Below are 22,939 nucleotides of genomic sequence, written 5' to 3' on the forward strand. Positions count from 1 at the left end.
AGAAGATTACTACCCTCAGAAACAAAAGACATTAAACTTTGCAAGGCACCCTTGTTGACCAACCTGTGAATATAGGTCGACTCTTTGAAAAGCGCAGGATTCCAGCTCAGATAAATAACATCATAATGTCGGCAAAGGTCCTCCCAGTTGATCCAAAAAATTCCTGCAATGTTTAAGAATTCACAAAGAATGCCACTGCCACTTTCAATTTGACATATTGAATAAAATAACTGACTGCATTATTGTAATGCCTGAAGTCCTTGGACTTAATATTGTTAGATATGGTAAATTATCCGAAGTACTGGGTTTCAAAAGGAAAGAAAGGAAGGCAAAGGAGGATCAGACAAATCGGTTTAAGATTTCTATCCACCGATGTAAACAGGCAGAACATTGGACAAGCTCCTTAAGGGACATGCAGTCCTGCCATGATTTTCCTCTTTAGCTTCCATTCAGGAAGCCCTTATTGCTCAAATGCTTCAAAAGAAAATCTGCACTACTTAAGACATAAGGAGAGCCTCATAAACAGTGAATAAATCAAGCTGTTGTGTTTGCACTAGAACAAAGAGTAAACTGTTAATTCAAAAGTGCCATATTCCCAATATCACAAGAGACTGAAATACCATTGTCAAATTTCTGTGCTGTTTTAGGATCAAAGTTCAAATACTTCTTGAGAGCTGGGGTCCAGTTTTTCTCATCTTTATCACTGTATCGGCCTTTCCATCGTAAATGACTCCAGGGATTTTTGAGCTGAAGAAATTTAGAACCCTAGAATAAAGCAAAGCAATGTAATCACTTAAGCAATACACAAATTCTGAACAGCACTTAATATACAGCACTTTCCTAATGAATGTGCATAACAACGTTTGAAATGGCTACAGGAGAAACAATGCAAAGAAGAAACTTAAGTTTATTTTTGAGAAGTGTTTTCAATATTCAGAAACTTAGCCTTTGGCAACAGGTCTCAGCTTGAGATCAGAGTGAGAATTTTTTTTGAATTGTAGTTAAGACATTTTCACATAGTACAAAAAAGAATCAAGTATGACATCCAATGTTTACAATATTTGGTACTTCCCATGAGTATTTTTCAAAGTTTATTTCTGGAAATGCAAACTTAATAGAAACTAATGAAAATAGCCACATGGTTTCATTGTGACTCTGCACAACAGGAATCAAGATTGAGTATAATCTTCAGACTAAACAGTGTAAGAAGAAAGAGGAGAATTGGCAGATCATGCAGACATAATTCAATCCTCGAAGGTTGAGCATAAGAATCTAGGATTACAGTCCAGTGCAGTACTGAGGGGATACTGCTTTCTTTCAGATGGTAAATCATGACCCCTTCTGTTCTCTCAGGTGAACGTAAAAGTTCTCATGGTGAATACTGCCCCTTCATCAGCAAAGAAAATAAACTAGTAATTATCACATTGCTACCGGCCAGAGCCTTGCAGAGTGCACAACTGGTTGCTACATTTTTGAAATAATGGAAGCAGCTATAACAAGGCATTTCATTGGCTGTACAGTGCTGTTGGATGAGTTGAGCCTATAACAGGCACCATATATATTCAAGTTGTTCTTTTATTTTATATTTCCATTATAAATTGCTATGAGCACAGCTAGGTGGGAACACCACGCCTTCCTAAACTTGCCAGTGTTGGTACTGCAGATCCTTAAAGAAGGGGTGAGGGAGAAAGGAAAATGTGTCATGCTACATGGCAAGTTTACATTATAAAATCAACCTTGGACATTAAAAATGAAAATAATTTATGAGGAAATGTTCTTAAATACCAGATGTTAAGTGATGAAGAAACATACTTGTTAAGATCAGATTTTACATTAATTGTTAAAACAAGGTAAGACTGAAGCCAACCCACATGTGCATTCAGTTACAGCAATTGAACTAGAAAGACCTGAAGGCAGGCATCTCTTCTACCAGACTACTAAAGCAGCAAAAATCCAATATCACTCATTTTCTTTGGTCAATCATATTACTATCTAAGGTACATATCTTCCCTGTCTCTGCCTATCTAGTGAACACTAAATGACAAAGCTTTACTTCACCACTAAACTATGAACCTAATATATTTAATGTTGTGTAATATTTAAAAATATCTCCTTTTGAAGCAATTATTAACCAATAAGAGAATTAAACAATTTTTACTGTTGATTTTACATATCGCGTTATCAGACTGGGTATACCCAAGTGCAGCTATATCATTTCCTTAATCATTCAATGCAAGAAACCATCAAAATAATTTGTTACTTTCAATGAAAAGAATTGATGCTGTAGTCAGCACAAGTATGAAACTGCCACTGAGAGATTTAACCTTGGACAACTAATTTACATATAAATTCAGCAATATGTTCAGTGTCCTCTATAACAAGGTTGAAAAATTGCAGAAACTCCTAGGGCATGAATGGATTCAATCCTGCGACCCCAATGTGTGTCGAGTTAGACGAGATTAACAACTCATTTTAAACTCTTCATCAAGTTCAGTAGTGACACTGACAACATATTACAATCATTTACCAGGTCTGCTGCAGGTCCATCAATAGCAATCTGATCATAACTGGAAATGGTCTGTCCTATGTCTTACATGGAAATATTTTGTTACCTTGTACTCCCGAATATCAAGAACAGCATAAGCGTGCGTCGGTACCAGCCCCCATCGCTCTCCCTCTTCCTCACTCATAATGCCAGTTGCTGTCGTAATCAAAACATCCCCGTTATGAAATCTGTTGGATTTGGACACAGAGAAAAAGGCCTCAACGTGCTGACCGAAACTCTTCAAAAACTTTTGTGGTGCTTCAATAGTGATCTTAGATTACCTTTGATATAGCATTCTGAAAGTGCCATCATAATCAAACTTCTGATTGTCTGAATGCATCGCAATTCGCTCTGGTATCCAGCCAGTCAAAGCATGAAGATCGATGTTCTGCAGCATTGAGCAAAATGCGCAATTTTACAGATTAAGGTTAAGGCCAAAGGTGAGACAGTCAAACACACCAAGGATTTCAAACCTGATGCTATCGATCAAGTCACATGATTTCAAAAACAATTATGCTTTTATCTAATCTCTTAAACTGCATTACTCCCGAACATGAAATGAAATATTATAATGTTTGAGAACATCAAAACTAATTTAAAAATAGAGAGGCTCAAGTACTTGACCTAAGGCCATGGGACACAGTGAAAGCCCCTGTGTGATTTATTAGAACACAAATGAGGTTCTGCTTCAAACAATTTCCATCACTGGAACAAGTTGCTTTCAGATTCAAGAATTCAGGATTGCGCAGCCAAGGTCGCTTCAAAGCATTCTTTGAGCAATTTAGAGAAAGCTGGTTATTTGAGATTAAGATTGAGATTGAACAGGCAGCGCAAAGTAAATTGTCATTCTTCAATTGTAAACAAAATAATAAGCAGGGTTAGTCACTGTCTAACAATAGCAATAGATAACGACTAGATGATTTGATTATTATTTAACAAGTTATGGCTTTTTAAAATTAACAGATAGGTTACAGAGAAAAGTTAAAATTACTATTACTTCATCTCCTGTCATGTTATTACTGTCACTGATTTAAGAATATACCCTCAGTCCTGGATAAAACAAACTATTTCTCTCCCTTCTATTAATGTGTATCAGTTCAAATCCCACTATCTAATTATTTGTTGTTGTTGTCATTGATTTTGACCATAAGACACAGGAGAGAAATTAGGTCATTCAGCCCATCGAGACTGCTCTGCCATTCAATCAAGGCTGATAAGTCTCTCAACCCCATTCTCCCGCTTTCTCCCCATAATTCTCTATTCCCTTGACAATCAAGAACCTATCTCAATCTTAAATACACTCTTTACCCTGGCCTCCACTACCTTCTGTAGCCATGAATTCCAACAACAATTTTGCCTTGGTAACTGAGGTAGTGTGAAAATTATTAGGGGTGTGGCAGTTTTGTGTGCCATTGCATTAAGATTTGCTGATTTTGTGCCATGGTGAATTCATCATCTTCACTGGGCTGAAGAAGTTTCTCTTTATCTCCGTTCTAAAAGGCCTGCCCTTTATTCTAAGGCTGTGTCCACAGGTCCTGGTCTCTCCTACCAATGGAAACATCTTCCCAACATCCACTCTGTCCAGGCCATTCAGTATTCCGTAAGTTTTAATTAGACTCCCCTTATCCTTCTAACCTCCATCAAGTGTAGATGTAGAGTCCCCAAACATTCCTCTGATGTTAAGCTTTTCATTCCTGGGACCATTCTCATTAACCTCCTCTGACCATGCTCCAAGGCCAGTACATCCTTCCTGAGATACGGGGCATAAAACTGCACACAATACTCCACATGTGGTGTGACCAGAGCTTTATAGAGCCTCAGAAGTACATCCCTGCTTTTATATTCAAGTCCTCCCAAAGTAAGTGTCATCATTGCATTTGCCTTCCCAACTACTGACTCAATTTGCAAGCTTTCCTTGAGAGAATCCTGGACTAGAACTCCCAAGTCTCTTTGCACTTCAGACTTGTGAATTTTCCTCCCATTTAGAAAATAGTCCATGCCTCTATTCTTCTGACCAAAGTGCATGACCTCACCCTTTCCCACGTTGTACTCCATCTGTCACTTTTCTGCCCACTCTCCTCACCTGTTCAATTCCTTCTGCAGCACCCTGCCTGCCTCCTCAATGGTACCTGTCCCTCTACCTATCTTTGCATCATCTGCAAACTTAGCCAGAAAGACCTCAGTCTCTTCATCTAGATGAAGAATGTATGAAGTGAAAAGTTGTGATCCCAACACTGAGATTTGCAGATCACCACTTGTCACCGGCTGCCATCCTGAGAAAGACCCTTTCATCCCCACTCTCTGCTTTCTGCCAGAAGCCAGGTATCTATCCATGCCAGCACCTTGCCTCTAACACCATGGGCCCCTATCTTATTTCTTCTCTCTTTCTCTGGCTTTTACACTTGCTGCCTGCTATTACTCTCCAACTTCCTCTCAGTTTGACATCATCATTTCTTCTCCTCCTCATGCACGCTTTCCCGACAACTCTCAAACTGGCACACTCTTTTCACAGACATCACACAGATTCTGCGTCCTTCTTTGCAGATATTTTGCACTCTCCATTTCTACTGACTGTCAACAACAAGAATACCTGCTCCACCGCCTAAGTATAAAGGAGGTTACCAACTAAGTCCCTCCTCAACACTATATTTAAACACACTCAACTCCATTCATAGGCAAAAGCCATTCAAAGCCAGAGTTCAATAACTTTGGTGGAAATTGCAACTACTAACTTTTACCATATGCAGGAGGTTGTGTTTCCTACAGTACAGCAGTGTATATGCTTTAAGTAAATACCTTTTAGGTTGTGAAGCACTGGTGAACATTTTGAAGTCTTAAAGGTGCTATGTAATGAACTTTTGTATAAAGCAAATTACTAGCACTTCACATCATTTAATGATCAAAATAAATAATGGGGTGAGCTGACAGCAGCTACAAACTGAGAAAGTTATCATAGAACAATGTACTTTTCTCAATGCAGTTTCAGACATTTGGCATTAGTTTATCTATAATAAAACAATTTTGCAGCATCATCTCAGTAACAAAGACACCACTGGCTCATGCAGTGCCAGTTATATTAGAACAGAATGGAATCATATAACTAATACTTACAGAATTGGAGCCTGGAAAATCGTATCCCCCCATAACCTTCATGTAGGCCTTTTCGATCAAAGAGACCCAAAGTTCATTTTTGTTATTGGAATATGAACACAGCAGCTCACCACTGTAATCCACAGGTAAATAGTCATCGATGACCACCTGTTCAGATGCAAAATCAGAAAAGAAACTACAGTATTGGTTTTCAGTACCGATATATGGCAGGCCAAATCATCTTAAATACGGATATTTACCAGGTAGTGCAAGGCTAAGATAAAAGGGAGGAGGGACTTGGGGGAGGGGCATTGGGAATACGATAGGTGGAAGGAGGTTAAGGTGAGGGTGATAGGCCGGAGAGAGGGTGGGGGCGGAGAGGTCGGGAAGAAGATTGCAGGTCAAGAAGGCGGTGCTGAGTCCGAGGGTTGGGACTGAGATAAGGTGGGGGGAGGGGAAATGAGAAAGCTGGAGAAATCTGCATTCATCCCTTGTGGTGGAGGTTGGGTTGGTGGGGGGTGTGGATCTGACGAGGGAGTCGCGGAGGGAGTGGTCTTTCCGGAACGCTGATAGGGGTGGGGAGGGAAATATATCCTTGGGTGGTGGGGTCTGTTTGGAGGTGGCGGAAATGACGAAGGATGATACGATGTATCTGGAGGTTAGTGGCGTGGTAGGTAAGGACCAGTGGGGTTTTGTCCTGGTGGCGATTGGAGGGGCGAAGTTCAAGGGCGGAGGAGCAGGAAGTGGAGGGATTGCGGTGGAGAGCATTGTCAACCATGTCTGCGTTCTTTGAAGGAGGAGGCCATCTGGGTTGTTCGGTATTGGAATTGGTACTCCTGGGAGCAGATGCAGTGAAGGCGAAGGAATTGGGAATATGGGATGGCGGTTTTACAGGGGGCAGGGTGGGAAGATTAGATACTTGTATAACAATCAGACGAGTGCAAGCAAATCCAGAGCTGGTACATTCCAAAGGCAAAAAGGGAGGGAAGAAAACCAACAGAAAAAGGAGAGACAAACAATTCCTTATGTGACTTGGTTTAACAGTCAAGAATACAGAGAATGATTTTACCTTTCTGGGAACACCATTGATGTGAAGTTTTACCATGTATTTCCCACAGGGATTATACTCTGGCTGACCCTTCCTATTCTGAGGATAAATAATGCTGCAAATCAAAATGTGAAGAAAAAAAATAGTGAATGCACAATTTTAAGGTAGCACATATTCAGCTCCACTATATTTTCTATCTGTAAAATCTTTTGACACCAGGTACAATCCCAACATGAGGGTAACTATCTCCTAGGTATCTACTGCTCTTTTCTGCAACTAATGTAACAAGGGGTACATCAGGTTCCACGCGATCAATTGTGTTAGGGGACTTCGTGGGAGGTGCACAGACAGACATTTCTGTGGCCAGCAGTGAAATATCAGAATGGTGTGTTGCCTCCCTGGTGCCAGGATCAAGGATTCCTCAGAACGGGTGCAGAATGTTCTCAAAGGGGAGAGGGACCAGGAGGTCATTGTAACACATTGGTACCAATGACATAGGAAGGGAAAAGGATGAGATTCTGGAGGAAGAATATAGAAAGTTAAGCAGGAATTTGAAAAGGAGGTCCTTAAGGGTAGTAATATCTGGATTACTCTCAATGTTACGAGCTAGTGAGAGTAGGAATAGGAGGATGGAGCAGATGAATGCTTGGCTGAAGATTTGGTGTATGGAAGGAGGATTCACATTTTTGGATCATTGTAATCTCTTCTGGGGTAGAAGTGGCCCCAGAAGGATGGATTGCACCTGAATTGGAAGGAAACGAATATACTGGCAGGGAGATTTACTAGATTTAAACTAGTAAGGAGAGGAAGTGGGACCCAGGGAGATACTGAGGAAAGTGATCAATCTGAGACTGGTACAGTTGAGAAAAGAAGCAAGTCAAACAGTCAGGGCAGGCAGGAACAAAGCAGAGAACAAGATAGAATTAATAAATTAAACTCATTTATTTCAATGCAAGAGGCCTAACAGGGAAGGTAGATGAACACAGGGCATGGTTAGGAACACAGGACTGGGATATCATAGCAATTACAGAAACGTGGCTCTGAACTGGACAGGACGGGAAGCTTAATATTCCACGATATAAATGTGAAAGGAAGGATAGAAAGGGAGGCAAGAGAGAAGGGGGAGTGGAGTTTTTGATAAGGGATACCATTACAGCTGTGCTGAGGGAGGATATTCCCAGAAATACATCCAGGGAATTTATTTGGGTAGAACTGAGAAGAAAGGGATGATCACCTTATTGGGATTGTATTATAGACCCCTAGTAGTCAGAGGGAAATTGAGAAACAAATTTGTAAGGAGATTTCAGTTATCTGTAAGAATAATAGGGTGGTTATGGTAGGGGATTTTAACTTTCCAAACATAGACTGGGACTGCAATAGTGTTAAGAGTTTAGATGGAGAGGAATTTGTTAAGAGAGTGTACAAGAAAAATTTCTGAGTCAATATGTGGATGTACCTACGAGAGAGGTGCAAAACTTGACCTAATCATGGGAAATAAGGCAGGGCAGGAGACTGAGGTATCAGTGGGAGAGTACTTTGGGGCCAGTGACCATAATTCTATTAATTTTAAAATAGTGATGGAAAAGGATAGACCAGATGTAACAATTGAAGTTCTAAGTTGGAGGAAGGCTAATTTTGACAGTATTAGGCAAGAACTTTCAAAAGCTGATTGGGTGCAGCTGTTCGCAGGTGAAGGGTCGGCTGGAAAATGGGAAACCTTTAGAAATGAGATAATGAGAGTCCAGAGAAAGTATATTCCTATTAGGATGAAAGAAAAGACTGGTAGGTGTAGGGAATGCTGGATGATCAGAGAAATTGAGGGTTTTGTTAAGAAAAAGGAAGCAAAAGTCAGGTATAGACAGGAGAGATTGAGTGAATGCTTAGAAGTGTATAAAGGCTGTAGGAGTACACTTAAGAGGGAAATCAGGAGGACAAAAAAAAAGGGGACATGAGATAGCTTTGGCAAATACTGTTAAGGAGAATCCAAAGGGTTTTTACAAATACCCTTTTGTCCTTAATGTAACTAGGGAGAGAAGAGGGCCCCTTAAAGACCAGCAAGGCATCTTTATGTGGAGCCGCAGGAGATGGGGTAGATACTAAACAAGTATTTTGCATCAGTATTTACTGTGGAGAAGGACATGGAAGATATAGAATGCAGGGAAATAGATGGTGACATCTTGAGAAAAATGTCCATATTACAGAGGAGGAAGTGCTGGGTGTCTTGAAACACAAAAAGGTGGATAAATCCCGAGGACCTGAGCAGGTCACTGTGGGAAGCTAGGAAGGTGATTGCTGGGCCCCTTGCTGAGATATTTGTATCATCGATAGTCACAGGTGAGGTGCCAGAAGACTGGAGGTTGACTAATGTGGTACCACTATTCAAGAAAGGTGGGAAGGATAAGCCAGGGAACTATAGACTGGTGAGCCTGATGTCAGTGGTGGACAAGTTGTTGGACGGAATCCTGAGGGACAGGATTTAACGTATTTGGAAAGGTAAGGACTGATTAGGGATAGTCAACATGGCTTTGCATGTGGAAAGTCATATTCTAGACTAGAGTGATGCTAGAAAAACACAGCAGTTCAGGCAGCATCCGAGGAGCAGGAAAAATCGACGTTTCGGGCAAAAGCTCACTCTAGTCTAGAATCTGATTTCCAACATCTGCAGCCCTTGTTTTTACCATGTGGAAAATCATGTCTCATGAACCTGACTGAGTTTTTTGAAAAAGTAACAAAGAGGATTGATGATGGTAGAGCAGAGGACGTGATCTATATAGACCTCAGTAAGGCATGTGACAAGGTACCCCATGGGAGACTGATTAACAAGGTTAGATTAGATTAGATTACTTACAGTGTGGAAACTGTAGAAGACAGAGGGTGGTGGTGGTGGAGGGTTGTTTTTCAGACTGGAAGCCTGTGACCAGTGGAGTGCCACAAGGATCGATGCTGAGTCCACGACTTTCTGCCATTTATACAAATGATTTGGATGTGAACATAGGAGGTACAGTTAGTAAATTTGCAGATGACACCAAAATTGGAGGTGTAGTGGACAGCGAAGAAGGTTACCTCAGATTACAGTGGGATCTTGATTAGGTGGGCCAATTGCCTAAGGAGTGACAGATGGAGTTTAGAGAATTGCGAGGTGCTGCATTTTGGAAAAGCAAATCTTAATGGTAAGGTGCTAGGGAGTGTTGCTGAACAAAGAGATCTTGGAATGCAGGTTCATAGTTCCTTGAAAGTAGAGTCACAGGTAGATAGGATAGTGAAGGTGGCATTTGGCATGATTTTCTTTGTTGGTCAGAGCACGGAGTATAGGAGTTGGGAGGTTATGTTATGGCTGTACAGGACTTTGGTTAGGCCACTTTTGGAGTATTGTGTGCAATTCTGGTCTCCTTCCTATTGGAAGGATGTTGTGAAACTTGAAAGGGTTCAGAAAAGATTTACAATGAATGTTGCCAGTGTTGGAGGGTTTGAGCTATAGAGAGAGGCTGAATAGGGTGGGACTATTTTCCTTGGAGCGTTGAAGGCTGAGGGGTAACCTTATAGAGGTTTATAAAATCATGACGGCATGGATAGGGTAAGTAAATAAAGTCTCTTCCCTAGGGTGGGAGGAGTCCAGAACTAGAGGGCATAGGTTTAGGATGGGAGGGGAAAGATATAAAAGGGACCTGAGGGGGAATATTTTCATGCAGAGGGTGGTGCGCAGAGGGAGATGCACTGCCAGAGGAAGTGGTGGAAGTTGGTACAATTGCAACATTTAAAAGGCATCTGGATGGGTATATGAATAGGAAGGTTTTAGAGGGATATGGGCCAAGTGCTGGTAAATGGGACTAGATTAGGCTGGGATATCTAATCGGCATGGGCAAGTTGGACCAGAGGATCTATTTCCATGCTGTGCATCTCTATGACTCTATAACTAACTGTTAATGGGAATTTGGGAGCAGTCTGGAATCACTCCCTGAATTTCCCTTTCTTGGAGGATATGCCCAATTTCCACTCAACACTTCTATTGAATCCTTACATTAAAATGTGGAACTACTGAATGCAGAACAACAGGTACAAATCTACATTGTAACTGTGTGGCACTATTGGCTGTTGCAGGTCACTAATATCCTACAAATCATTGCATCTTCCACTGTGATCCATCATTCATGACTGGTGCTGTATTGTGGGTAAGACATTCAAAATACCTCCCTATGGACATGGTAGCAGCAACGTGAACCATGTGGGCCCATTAGCACAGAAGGTAGTCAACAGGAATGCTAACAGTCATTGAGCTGGAGAAGGCCAAATGGGACATGTGACCAGTTACTAGCGATCTGTTAAAAGCAGTCCTTTAAAATATAATCATGCAAGAAAATGGTTGAATACCTTGTGATCAACTTTTTATTGTAACGTCTTTCATATGCAGCCCCGATGGCTAAAGAGGCCACAAAGGAACAGTCAGATACCACAGTCTGAAAATGAATGTTTTAGAGATTAATCTCTGTGACCATTTAAATGCTTTGAATTGATAAACAGATAGGCAGCGAAACCATCATTTAACGCATTACCAAACTGAGAAAGAAGGATTCTCACTTGCAGATTATGTTTTCCAATGCATCACATGCAGGAAGCAGCCATTGCATGCTGCAGTATTTGAATTCTTACATCTAATGTTACAGAACTGTTATGAAAACTACAAATGTCAGTGCAACTGCAGAGCCTGTTCATACATAACACATCATTCATAAAGGCAAGCAGGCAAAACTACACTGGCATTTTTCAAAAACCTTTGTATTGTTAGGGCATTAAAAACAAAGTGGATCATTCTCGTCTGCTATGCCATTTACATTAGATCACGCCTGATCTTGATCTGAAATTCATTTCTCTGCTGCAGTTTGGTATCTCAAAAGGTGTTTATTTGCCAACAATCGATCATTTATAGTTTTGAAACTTTATGATGGTTCCTAGCATCCACAGCTTTCATGGGGAAAAAGAGAATTTCCATCATTGATAGGCTTGCTGAATTAAGAACACCAAAGATAGGAGTACGGTGGCCAGCTGGCCCCTCCAGCCTGCTTTATCATTCAACTAGATCACTGCTGATCTTCTACTTCAATGCCATTTTCCCCATATTCTTTGATAATGTCATGATCACAAAATCTATCATTCTCGGTCTTGAATATACCCAATGACAAACTCCACGTCCCTCTATGGTAAATTTCCATGGATTCCACCACCCTTTTACTGAAAGAATTCACTGGTTTGAAATCAGATATGGAATTGGGCGACACCACTCTTTTGAAATCTAACAATGACATTTAAACAATTAAATGTGAACAGAAAAGTTGACCTTAAAAATACTGACCTGTTTTATACTAAAACTAGATACAGTATAAATCATTGTAGGGTTGTTGCAGAAGTCATCTGGTCGCACCCACCGGGAAAACAATGCTTTCTGCTTTGGTGATAATACCAGCTTGCCTGCTTTGTCCCTGGGGGGAGAAAAAAAGATGACTTTGAAAAGCCAGCAAGTCTCTCTGGCCGGCCAATGGGCTGAAGAGGTGGTCATTTTTGTGGATAGCAGTTGAGGATGGAATTTAAGATAATGACTCAGACAAAGTTGACGTCAATATTAACTTTGATGCAGAGATGGTGGATTGATTTACAGAAGGAAATCAAAAGTTTCAAAAAGGTTAAATACACACTAGCCAGAGACCAGAGCACAGGCAAAGGTGAATGTAAACTTCTTAAACTGAATGCAAGACTTGAGGGGGACTGTGCCTGTTTATATCATCATTTATCCAAATCATCTGGTTACAACATAATTGTTAAATATAAAGAACATCTGGTCAATAAATTCAAGAGCTTGATGAAGGAAAATCTTAATTTCAGACTGCTGCTTAACTGACAGTAATCGCTTTTTTAAAAAAATAAAATTGTTTTGCAGCAGGAACAAAGTCTGGTGTTTAATACCTGCAGGGAGACAGAATAAACACTCCCTCATTTTCTATAAATATAAATCTCCCATGATATTACTCATGGCAAGCCAGATTATAAACTGTTTTGAAACACAGAAGTTCCATAAAATTCAGTCTTGGTTTAGCGGCAGCACTCTTGCCTAAGTCAAGATTGTAAATTCAAGCCCATTCCAGAAATTTAATACTATCCCTAAAATTGACATTTCAAGACGTACTGAAGAAATGCTAAAATGTCAGAGGGGACAGTTTGCATATGAGATGTTAAAAGCTTTCATGACACTATTTGAAGAACCACAGGAGTATTTTTCCCTTAAGCAACATCAACAAATTATCTGTGTATTATTCTCACTGCTGTTGTGGGACCTTGTTATGCACGTACTGAGTGTCATGTTTCTTACAACAGTTGACTACATTGCAAAAACACTTAACAGGTCCTATGGATGCAACGGTACTATGTGAATGCAATTTTGTTTTCCTTCTACTACGTAATATATAGTGTATGGTTTCTGCCAAGATAGAATATATATTCCCTGCAGCAGGAATAAAAATTAAAGTAAATACTCAACAGTTTTCAATAGCCCAGGTTTCCCATCTGTTTTTGCAGGGAAGTCGTGAATAAAAAGTATCAACTATTTTTGTATTGTAATTTTTTGGCATTCATCAGCTGGATGCTATTATTCTGTGAAGAACTACTGAGCACCCAAAGAGGTTGTTTATTAAAACAGCAAAATATTTCAATTCCTTGATTGATTTGTAAAATAATGTACTATTTTCCCAATTTATCTTCAAAGACCTTTGAAGAGACCTTTCTGAGACAGGTCAGAGGATTCCAAAACTTCAACAATAAATTTTCATGTTAAAGTTGAAGTGCCCCATGCTTTTTACTGTAATAATAGATGGATTTAGTCTTTCTAGAATCATTTACACATGGGCATCACAAAGGAGGAGGAGTCCTGCATTTAGATAGACCAAGCGTAAATCCTAAATTGAAAATGTGTTGCTGGAAAAACGCAGCAGCTCAGGCAGCATCCAAGGAGCAGGAGAATCGACGTTTCGGGCATGAGCCCTTCTTCAGGAATTCTTCAGGAAGGGCATGAGCCCTTCTTCAGATTCCTGAAGAAGGGCTCATGCCCGAAACGTCGATTCTCCTGCTCCTTGGATGCTGCCTGAGCTGCTGCGCTTTTCCAGCAACACATTTTCAGCTCTGATCTCCAGCATCTGTAGTCCTCACTTTCTCCTCGAAGATTAAATCCTAAATTCCCAATTTGTAAAGACACTGCAAGGATTGAAAAAAAAAAATTCCCTTACATGTACTGAATGTTGTAAAATTGAAAAGCTATGTATTAGGAGCTCTTAGATTTCCAAAAGTACGTTTTACATCAGAAACACAAACTTACGAGAAGGGCATTGGAAATGCAAATCGCTCTTTCAGATCCACACTCATGAAAGGCACATATTCAATTCCATTGATCTTTGACGTTTTTCTGAAAGAAAATCAATTGGTAAGCATCAAAATCAAACAATAAAAAGATTTAAATAATACATTGGTTCAGCATTATCACCTCTCAAAGCTACCTTATCAAGTACATCAAAAAATAATTTACTTCCAAAAAAAAGGACCGATGCACTCAAAAATTACTCCATTTGATTGCCTAACCATGCAGTGCAGTATCAGTCAAGAAGTTTAAATTAGAGTGCCTGCACCCATTAAAGGCATGAAGATTTAAAATAAGACTAATTACGTGGGGCTGTATTATGCACAAATTGATTGGTATGATTCAGATGTTACAAAAGTGGCTACACTTTAAAGGCTCTTCCCTGGCTCTTCAAATGTTTTGGGATGTCGTAGAGTCATAGAGACGTACAGCCCGAAACCATAAAGAATGCTATATAAACGAAAGCTCTTTCATTCTAATCATTAAGTTATGCCTGAAGTCAATACTGTACAGAGATGATTTTAAGGTGTTCTCACCGTAGCACCTCGATTTCTTCTGGTGAGTAAAGTTGGCCATGGGATGACTGTTCAACACCCTGAACTCTAGATATGAGTGGTTTATCATTCAGTGTAAAATCCGATCCCAGTGGCTGGAAGGATCGAATTGGCTGACTTGGTTTACCCACACCATGCTTCTTTTCTGCAGGAACTTTGGGTGCAGAGTCTTTTAATGCTTCAGCTCTAGATGGGAAATAAGATTAAAAAAAAGACAAAATTACAAAAAAAGCTTTTGCAACTCCCAAACTTATGATGTCTACCTCTTAGTCCAAGGGCACCGGTTAATGGGAACATCACCTTTAATCTTTTCCCTTTAACTCTCAAATAACCCAATTTAGAAATATATTGCTATTTGTTTAGGATTACTGGGTTAAAATCCCAGACCTCCTACAATAGCAGCTCTGAGAGGGAACCTTCACCACATGGTTGCAGCTATTTGTAAGTCAACTCATCACAATTATGTCCCATCCCAAATTACCTTGACAAAAGAGCCAGCAATGTTTATATTCCAAACATAAATAATTATGCCAGCAGTGGCTCAGAGCACAGCAATCTTGGTTGAACTCAATGGCTCACTCCAGAAATCTAGACTGATACTTCAACCCTGTACTGCTGGAGTGCTAAACTGGTAGCTATGCTGTCTTCTAGATGAGATTTGTAACTGACACCCCCAACTGTGCTCTCAATAATATAAAAAAAATTCCATAGCCCTGGCCAATATTATGTACCTTTGTTTCAAAGGAGAATGAGAGATAGACCAAACCACTTCAAGCCAGTAGTAGGCAAATTACTGAAATTAATCTGAAAGACATGATAAACCATCACTTAGAAAGGTACTGATTAATCAAGGATAGCCAGCATAGAATTTTTAAGAGAAGTTCATGAACTTGAAGTGGTCTACATGGACTTTAGCAAGGATTTTGACAAGGTGCGACACGGCAGTGATTAAAAAAAAACCTTAAGACTTCGAAGAATGTAACAACCTGGGTACAAAGTAAGCTCAGTGGCATGAAATAAAAGGTCATTGTTGATATAATGGAAATGGAAGAATATATCCAGGGGGAGTTAGTACAGGGCTTAAAACTAGGTTTTTAAACAATGATTGGGACTTAAATGAGAAGTTTTCAGATTACACAAAAAATGGCCATTTGGCCAATAATGAAGAGGACACCAGTAGATTGCAATAAGAGTCTGCACTGATGAGATGGCCAGAAAAATGGGGCAAATAGAAGTCAATCTGGAGAGGAGAGGGGCGAGATGCATTTGGTGGATGCAGGGGGTCAATAAGGCAAAGGAATACCGAATAAATGAGAATATTGAGAGGTGTAGAGGAAGTGAAGAAGTTTGGCGAAAATATCCACAGATCCCTGAAAGTAGGATGGAGTGATAAAGGTGGTTAAGAAGGCACATAGAATTTGTTAATAGTTGAGGTATAAAATATAACGGTCAGGAGATAGTGCTACCTAGATTTTAGGCCATAACTTGAATATTGTGCAGTTCTGGTCATCTTATTACTGGAAGTATGTAAGTGCATGAAAGAAGGTAGAGAGAAGATTTACAAGGATTTTGTCAGAACTGGAAATAAAACAATACAGGAAAGATTGGATAGGTTGAGGTTGTTATCCATGGTACACAGAAGAATAAAGGGAGACTTGACTGAAATGCACAAGCTTTTAAGGGGCCCGGCTAGATAAGAAATGTGTGAACTGGTGAAGGGGAGGTATCGATTTGAAGTTATTCATGGAAAAACTGGAGGGAAGATGAGGAGGTTTTTTTTTAAACCAAGAGCATGGTAAGGATCTGGAACTCACTACCTGGAAAATCTGCGCAGCAGAAATCCTCAACACATTTGAGAAGGTACCTGGATATGCACATTAAGTGCCATAACCAACAGAGCTATGGACCAAATACTGGAAAGTGGGATTTAGTTGGGTGGCTTGCTTCTCAGCTGGCACAGATACAATTAGCTAAGTGACCTCTTTCTGTGCCATACATTTCTCTTACTCCAATCAAATTATTATGCCTTAGTAAAGTCGGCACTATGGGTGTGTTCAGAACAGTTTTTACCCAGATACAACATATCAATTTGTTTTTTTAAAAATCAGGCTCACCGAGTGGGTCAGGAGTCATTACCATGGCAACAACTCTCTCGCTCCTGGGCAGGCAGACAGCCTGTTTGTGAACAATAGAGCAGTTGAAACTCTTCAACTCTTTTAAAAAAGACCTCTCTCCCCTTGCAGACAGATAACAAAGAATTGAAAAGATACCTGACTATTGATTATTCACTAGTCAATAAATTATTGCCTCTAATCAGTGACAGAAACCACACAATTAGTCCATCAAGTGCCCTGTCTGCAGTAAATAACTTAAAGGACTTGAAAAGGAGGACTCGAGGCAGCAACTGAGACCTCATCGAATTCTATGGACTGGTGCTATCAAACTGTGTTCACCTAAAATCACTGCCTCTGCTGTTTGGCAGCAAGTATCTCTGAACATCTGAGTTCATCTAAGAAAAATTAACAGCCAGCGGAATTCACAACTGACCTTGGAGAAACCTGTGTGGCAGAGCTCACAGCAGGGGAGCAGCTAAGTGGCTAGTTTTTAAATGAAACCTTACTGTTTTTTGTAAATCTACAACAGTGAATAGAGTGGTTTCTCTTTTGATTATATGATTTTAGTGAGACCTGTCTCAATTAAACATTAAAAAATGTAAAAACACAGGTACTAAGTTAGCCTCAGCCCATGTTTTTACAGCAGTAAAGCTGTGCAGTTTTTGGGTCTGTAGATTGTTAAGGTACAAACATGGCCTTGAGTGGAGTGGTGTGCTCTTCCTGTTGGACATGGGAGATTAAGGAGAGTTTCCACATTACTAGTGATTATGTCTGCAGGAAGCGTGTTTGGCTGCGAATCCTGTTGGACCACATGGATCAGCGGCAATCAGGAATTTACAGGAGTTAGAGGGTGTGATGGATGGCAGTTGCAGAAAGGAGGATAAATCGAAGATACAGTCAGATAGATGAGTTACCTCTAGGAAGGTAGGAGAGGGAGGCAGGAGTCTCCTGTGGCTATCCTCAGCTCAAATAAGTATGCTGTTTTGGAAAATATAAGGGATGCTGGACTCACAGGGAAATGTAGCACTGACAGGTACCAAGGGGTTTGCGAGGTTTCAAGTGATCAATTGTAATAGGGGATTGTCTAGTCAGGGGCACAGACAGATGATTCTGCAGCTGACAGCTGGTGTGCTGCCTCTCTGGTGCTAGGATCAAGGGCATCTTGGGGAGGGTGTAGAATATTCTTGAATGGAGTGGGACCAACAGGAGGTCGTTGTACACATTGGAACTAACGACATAAGAAGGGAAAAGGATTAGGAGACAATATAATAAGTTAGGCAAGAACTTAAAAAGGAGGAATATCTGGATTACTCCTGGTGCAACACACTGAGGGTTGGAATAGGAAGATAGAGCAGATGAATTAGAATCTGAGGTGCTGGTGCAGGGGACAAGATTTAACATTTTTAGATCAATGGAATCTCTTCTGGGATAAAAGTGACCTGTACAACAAGGAAAGAATGCACCTGAAGTGGAAGGGGGTTAATGTACTGGCAGGGAGATTTGCTCAGGAAGATTTAAACTAATAAAGGTGGTGTGGGGGGAAAGAGGAAGGGAAACGGGGGGAAAGAGATCAGTCTAAGACTGGTATAGTTGGGAAAAGGGGCAAGTAAAACAAACAGTCAGGGCAGGCAGGAACAAAGCAGAGAACGAGGCAGGACTGATAAATTAAACTGCATTTATTTCAATGCAAGAGGCCTAACAGGTAAGTCAGATGAAATTTGGGCATGGTTGGGAACATGAAACTGGGATATCATAGCAATTACAGAGATGTGGCTCAGGGATGCATAGCACTGGAGGCTTAATGTTCCACAGTATTGATGTTATAGGAAGGATAGAAAGGGGAGCAGGAGAGGAGGGGGAGTGGCATTTTTGATTAGAGCTAACATTACAGCTGTACTTAGAGAGTATATTCCTGGGAATACATCCAGGTAAGTATTTGGGTGGAATCGAGAAATAAGAAAGGAATGATCACCTTACTGCGATTGTACTATACATCCCCCAATAGTCAGCGGGAAATTGAGAAACAAAATTTGTAACGCGATCTCAGTTATCTGTAAGAATAATAGGGTGGTTATGGTAGGGGATTTTAACTTTCCAAACACAGAATGGGACGGCCATAGTATTAAGGGCTTGGATGGAGAGGAATTAGTTAAGTGTGTATAAGAGATGGATGTAGCTACCAGAGAAGGTGCAAAACTTGACCTACTCCTGAGAAGTAAGACAGGGCAGGTAACTGAGCTATCAGTAGAGGAGCACTTTAGGGGCCCGCAACCATACTTCAATTAGTTTTAAAACAGTGACAGAAAAGGATAGACAGGATCTAAAAGTTAAGTTGGAGGAAGGCTAATTTTGATGTATTAAGAAAGAATTTTCAAAAGTTGATTGGGGGCAGATGTACACAGGTTAAGGGACGGCTGAAAAATGAGAAGCCTTCAAAAATGAGACAATGAGGGTCCACTATGTGCCTGTTAGGGTGGAAGGCAAGCATGGTAGATGTAGGGAATGATAGATGTTGAGGGAAATTGAGGTTTTGGTCAAGAAAAAGAAGAAAGCATATGTCTAGTATAGATAGCAGAGATCGAGTGAATCCTTAAAAGAGTATACAGGCAGTAGTATACTTAAGAGGGAAATCAGGAGAGCAAAAAGAGGACATGAGATAGCTTTGGCAAATAGGGTTAAGGAGAATCCAAAGGGTTTTTACAAATACATTAAAGACTAAAGGACAACTAGAGAGAGAATAGGGCCTCTCAAAGATCATCCAAGCAGTCTATGTGTGGAACTGCAGGAGATGGGGGAAGATACTAAATGAGTATTTTGCATCAGTGTTTACGTGGAGATGAATATGGAAGATAGAGAACATTGGGAAATAAATAGAGACATCTTGAAAAATGTCCAAATTATACAGGTAGTGGTGCTGGACCTTAAAACGCATAAAGGTGGATAAATCCATGGGACCTCATGAGGTGTACCTGAGAACTCTGTGGGAAGCTAGTGAAGTGACTGCTGGGCCCCTTGCTGAGATATTTGTATCACTGATAGTCACAGGTGAGGGATTGGAAGACCGAAGGTTAGCTAACATGCTGCCACTTTTTAAGAAAGGTGGTAAGGAAAAGCCAGGAAACTACAGACCAGTGAGCTGATATTGATGGTGGGCAAATTGCTGCAAGGAATCCTGAGGGAAAGGATTTACATGTATTTGGAAAGGCAAGGACTGATTAGTGATAGTCAACATGGCTTTGTGCATGAGAACTTGTGTCTCACTGACTTAGGGATTGAGTTTTTTGAAGTAACGAAGATGATTGATGAGGGCGGAGTGGTGGACGTGATCTATATGGACTTCACAAAGGGTTCGACAAAGCTCCTCATGGGAGACAGGTTAGCAAGGTTAGATCACCTGGAATACATTTGGATTTGGATAGCCATTTGGATACAGAACTGACTCAAAGGTAGCAGACCAAGGGTGGTGGTGGCACATTGCTTTTCAGACTGGAGGCCTGTGACTACTGGAGTGCCACAAGAATCAGTGCTGGGTCATTTTGTCATTTATATAAATGATTTGGATGTAAACATAGGAGGTACAGTTAGTAAGTTTGCAAATAATACTAAAATTGGAGGTCCAGTGGATAGCAAAGGTTTCTTCAGAGTACAACGGGATCTTGATCAGATGAGCCAATGTGCTAAGGAGTGGCAGATGGAGTTTAAAAATCAGATAAATGTGAGGTGTTGCATTTTGAAAAGGAAAATCAAGGCACAACTTCTACACTTTTAAGATGTATAGCATTGAAACAGACCCTTCAGTCCAACTCATTCATGCCGACCAGGTATCCTTGATTAATCTGGCCCATTTGCTAGCACTTGGCCCATTTCCCTCTACACCCTTCCTATTCATCTACCCATCAGTATGACTTTTAACTGTGGTATAGTACCAGCCTCTAGCTCTTCCCGTGGCTGCTCATTCCATACAAGCACCACCTTCTATGTGAAAACGTTGCCCAAGGTCCCTTTTTAAATCATTTCCGTCTCACCCTAAACCTATGCCTCTTGTTCTGGACTCCCCCACACCTGGGAAAAGACCTTGCCTACTTACGCTATCCATGCCCCTCAGGATTTTAAAAAACCTCTATAAAGGTTGAGAAAATATATAGCCTTAAAACTTGTCATTAAGCATTTCGACTAAATATAATACTGAATTATAGAACACATTTACTGCACACTAGAAAATAAACAGGACAGGCAGGGAGGAGTCAGGCCACAAAAGGTGGAACACAGGATGTACAGAAGATAAAAACATCTGTTCTCATCCAGTAATAACAGAATGTTCTAAAACAGCTAAGAACATTTGCCTTAACATCAATGAATCTGAGTAAACAGGAGACAGAGTGATAACATTCATGGTGTAAGCATGTCAAAAGCCTTGTAATTAACAGTCAGATCCTATTATAATGGATTGTTATTACCCTTGCAAGCTAGGCCGACAGAGGGAAAAACGTTTTTCCGTTACAGTCCCTGCCCTGGGTGTTCAAAAGGACGCGAGAGAGAGAGACCATTTTAGTGCTGAGATGGCCAAAGCCATACAGAATTAACTCAGTGGTCTAATTCGAATGCATATTTACTTGCTAAGGATTGAACATTTTGAATTTAATTGCATTTTGGGCCTTTACGTTGATTTTGAGTAGCCATCGCTGATTATGAAATGCAAACTCTGTAAAAGGTACTATTAATGAAGCTTTAACTTACTTGCTGTTCTTACAGACCATGACTGCCCCACTGTCAACTCTAACTAGTCAGATCTTATGTCTTACTTGAATTTGAATCACAACCTTGAAAAGAAAGCATGTTAATTTGAGACCTTACGGTAACATTTCAGCCTCAGCTACAGAATAATTCTGTGCTTAAGATACAAAGCAGGAGTCTGCAATTAGATTACTTACAGTGTGGAAACAGGCCCTTCGGCCCAACAAATCCACACCACCCCGCCAAAGCGCAACCCACCCATACCCCTACATTTACCCCTTACCTAACACTACAGGCAATTTAGCATGGCCAATTCACCTGACCTGCACATCTTTGGACTGTTGGAGGAAACCGGAGCACCCGGAGGAAACCCACGCAGACACGGGGAGAATGTGCAAACTCCACACAGTCAGTCGCCTGAGGCGGGAATTGAACCCGGGTCTCTGGCGCTGCGAGGCAGCAGTGCTAACTACTGTGCCACCGTGCCGCCCACAAATTAAGTTAAAAATTATTCTAAACCTAACATTGAAGAGATTCTGACACAATCTGTCAGGAAGCCACTTTATGGTCAAAGTTTGCCCTCCTCACTAAGAAGTCATTTTGTAAAACAATGATGTCTGACATGCCATACTAAGGTAACCTCTTATAACCTCTACCACTTAGTTTAGAAAGATACTTCTTTATGATAGACACTTATCTCGCCACCAGGTGCCTGTCTCAGCTGGATCTGTTTTTCCCACCTGATGGATGGCTAAGAGCCTATAGGAGTGATCAGTTAATCGTGCACAGACCTGTCAATTAACTCTCTTCCTTACGAAATTATTGCTTTTCCACTGTTATCTGTTGTGGTTCTGTTCGCCGAGCTGGGAATTTGTGTTGCAGACGTTTTGTCCTCTGTCTAGGTGACATCCTCAGTGCTTGGGAGCCTCCTGTGAAGCTTCACAGTAGGCTCCCAAGTACTGAGGATGTCACCTAGACAGAGGACGAAACGTCTGCAACACAAATTCCCAGCTCGGCGAACAGAACCACAACAACGAGCACCCGAGCTACAAATCTTCTCACAAACTTTGAACTGTTATCTGTCTAATTAAGAACATGCAGTGTTTTTGTAATCTTTTTGTAGAAAGGAAGCCTGTTTGTGACAGAAGAGTGGAGTAGCCTGTGAGGGCTCTTAAATCTTTTTGTATAAAGGAAGCCTGTTTGTGACAGAAGAGTGGAGTAGCCTGTGAGGGCTCTTAAAAGAAGAGTTGGTACCTTACTCTAAGGTTTTAGAACCTTAGCTAGCCTGACTTATAGGTGTCAGTGTTATGTTGTAACAGTGATGCTCTTGGTAAATAAAGGAGAAGACTAAAATTAAACTAAACTCTCTGTAAGAGGTTTTTATTCCAGACCACCAAAGAGTACAACCTCCAGGACGACCCAAGAGAGACTTACAGGTCTGAGTCCACAAGGGATTTC

The 22,939-nt window shown here is 40.7% G+C and overlaps 1 protein-coding gene across 1 annotated transcript in view; it reads right to left on the reverse strand.

The window, feature by feature from the left end:
* capn7 (calpain 7) overlaps positions 1-22,939 on the reverse strand; it is a 52,152-nt gene that overhangs the window by 22,085 nt on the left and 7,128 nt on the right. Inside the window, exons 5-14 of the mRNA XM_043719266.2 lie at positions 14,616-14,819; positions 14,041-14,127; positions 12,031-12,157; positions 11,052-11,137; positions 6,705-6,798; positions 5,657-5,803; positions 2,827-2,933; positions 2,613-2,733; positions 621-765; positions 64-163 (exon numbers count right to left, since the gene is read on the reverse strand). Coding sequence (XP_043575201.2) covers positions 64-163; positions 621-765; positions 2,613-2,733; positions 2,827-2,933; positions 5,657-5,803; positions 6,705-6,798; positions 11,052-11,137; positions 12,031-12,157; positions 14,041-14,127; positions 14,616-14,819 — 1,218 coding nt within the window. The remainder of the gene's footprint in view (positions 1-63; positions 164-620; positions 766-2,612; positions 2,734-2,826; positions 2,934-5,656; positions 5,804-6,704; positions 6,799-11,051; positions 11,138-12,030; positions 12,158-14,040; positions 14,128-14,615; positions 14,820-22,939) is intronic.

Source organism: Chiloscyllium plagiosum, unplaced genomic scaffold, assembly GCF_037043375.1.
Source record: "Chiloscyllium plagiosum isolate Xiang-an unplaced genomic scaffold, Cpla_swu_hap1 HiC_scaffold_34, whole genome shotgun sequence".
Lineage (NCBI taxonomy): Eukaryota > Metazoa > Chordata > Chondrichthyes > Orectolobiformes > Hemiscylliidae > Chiloscyllium > Chiloscyllium plagiosum.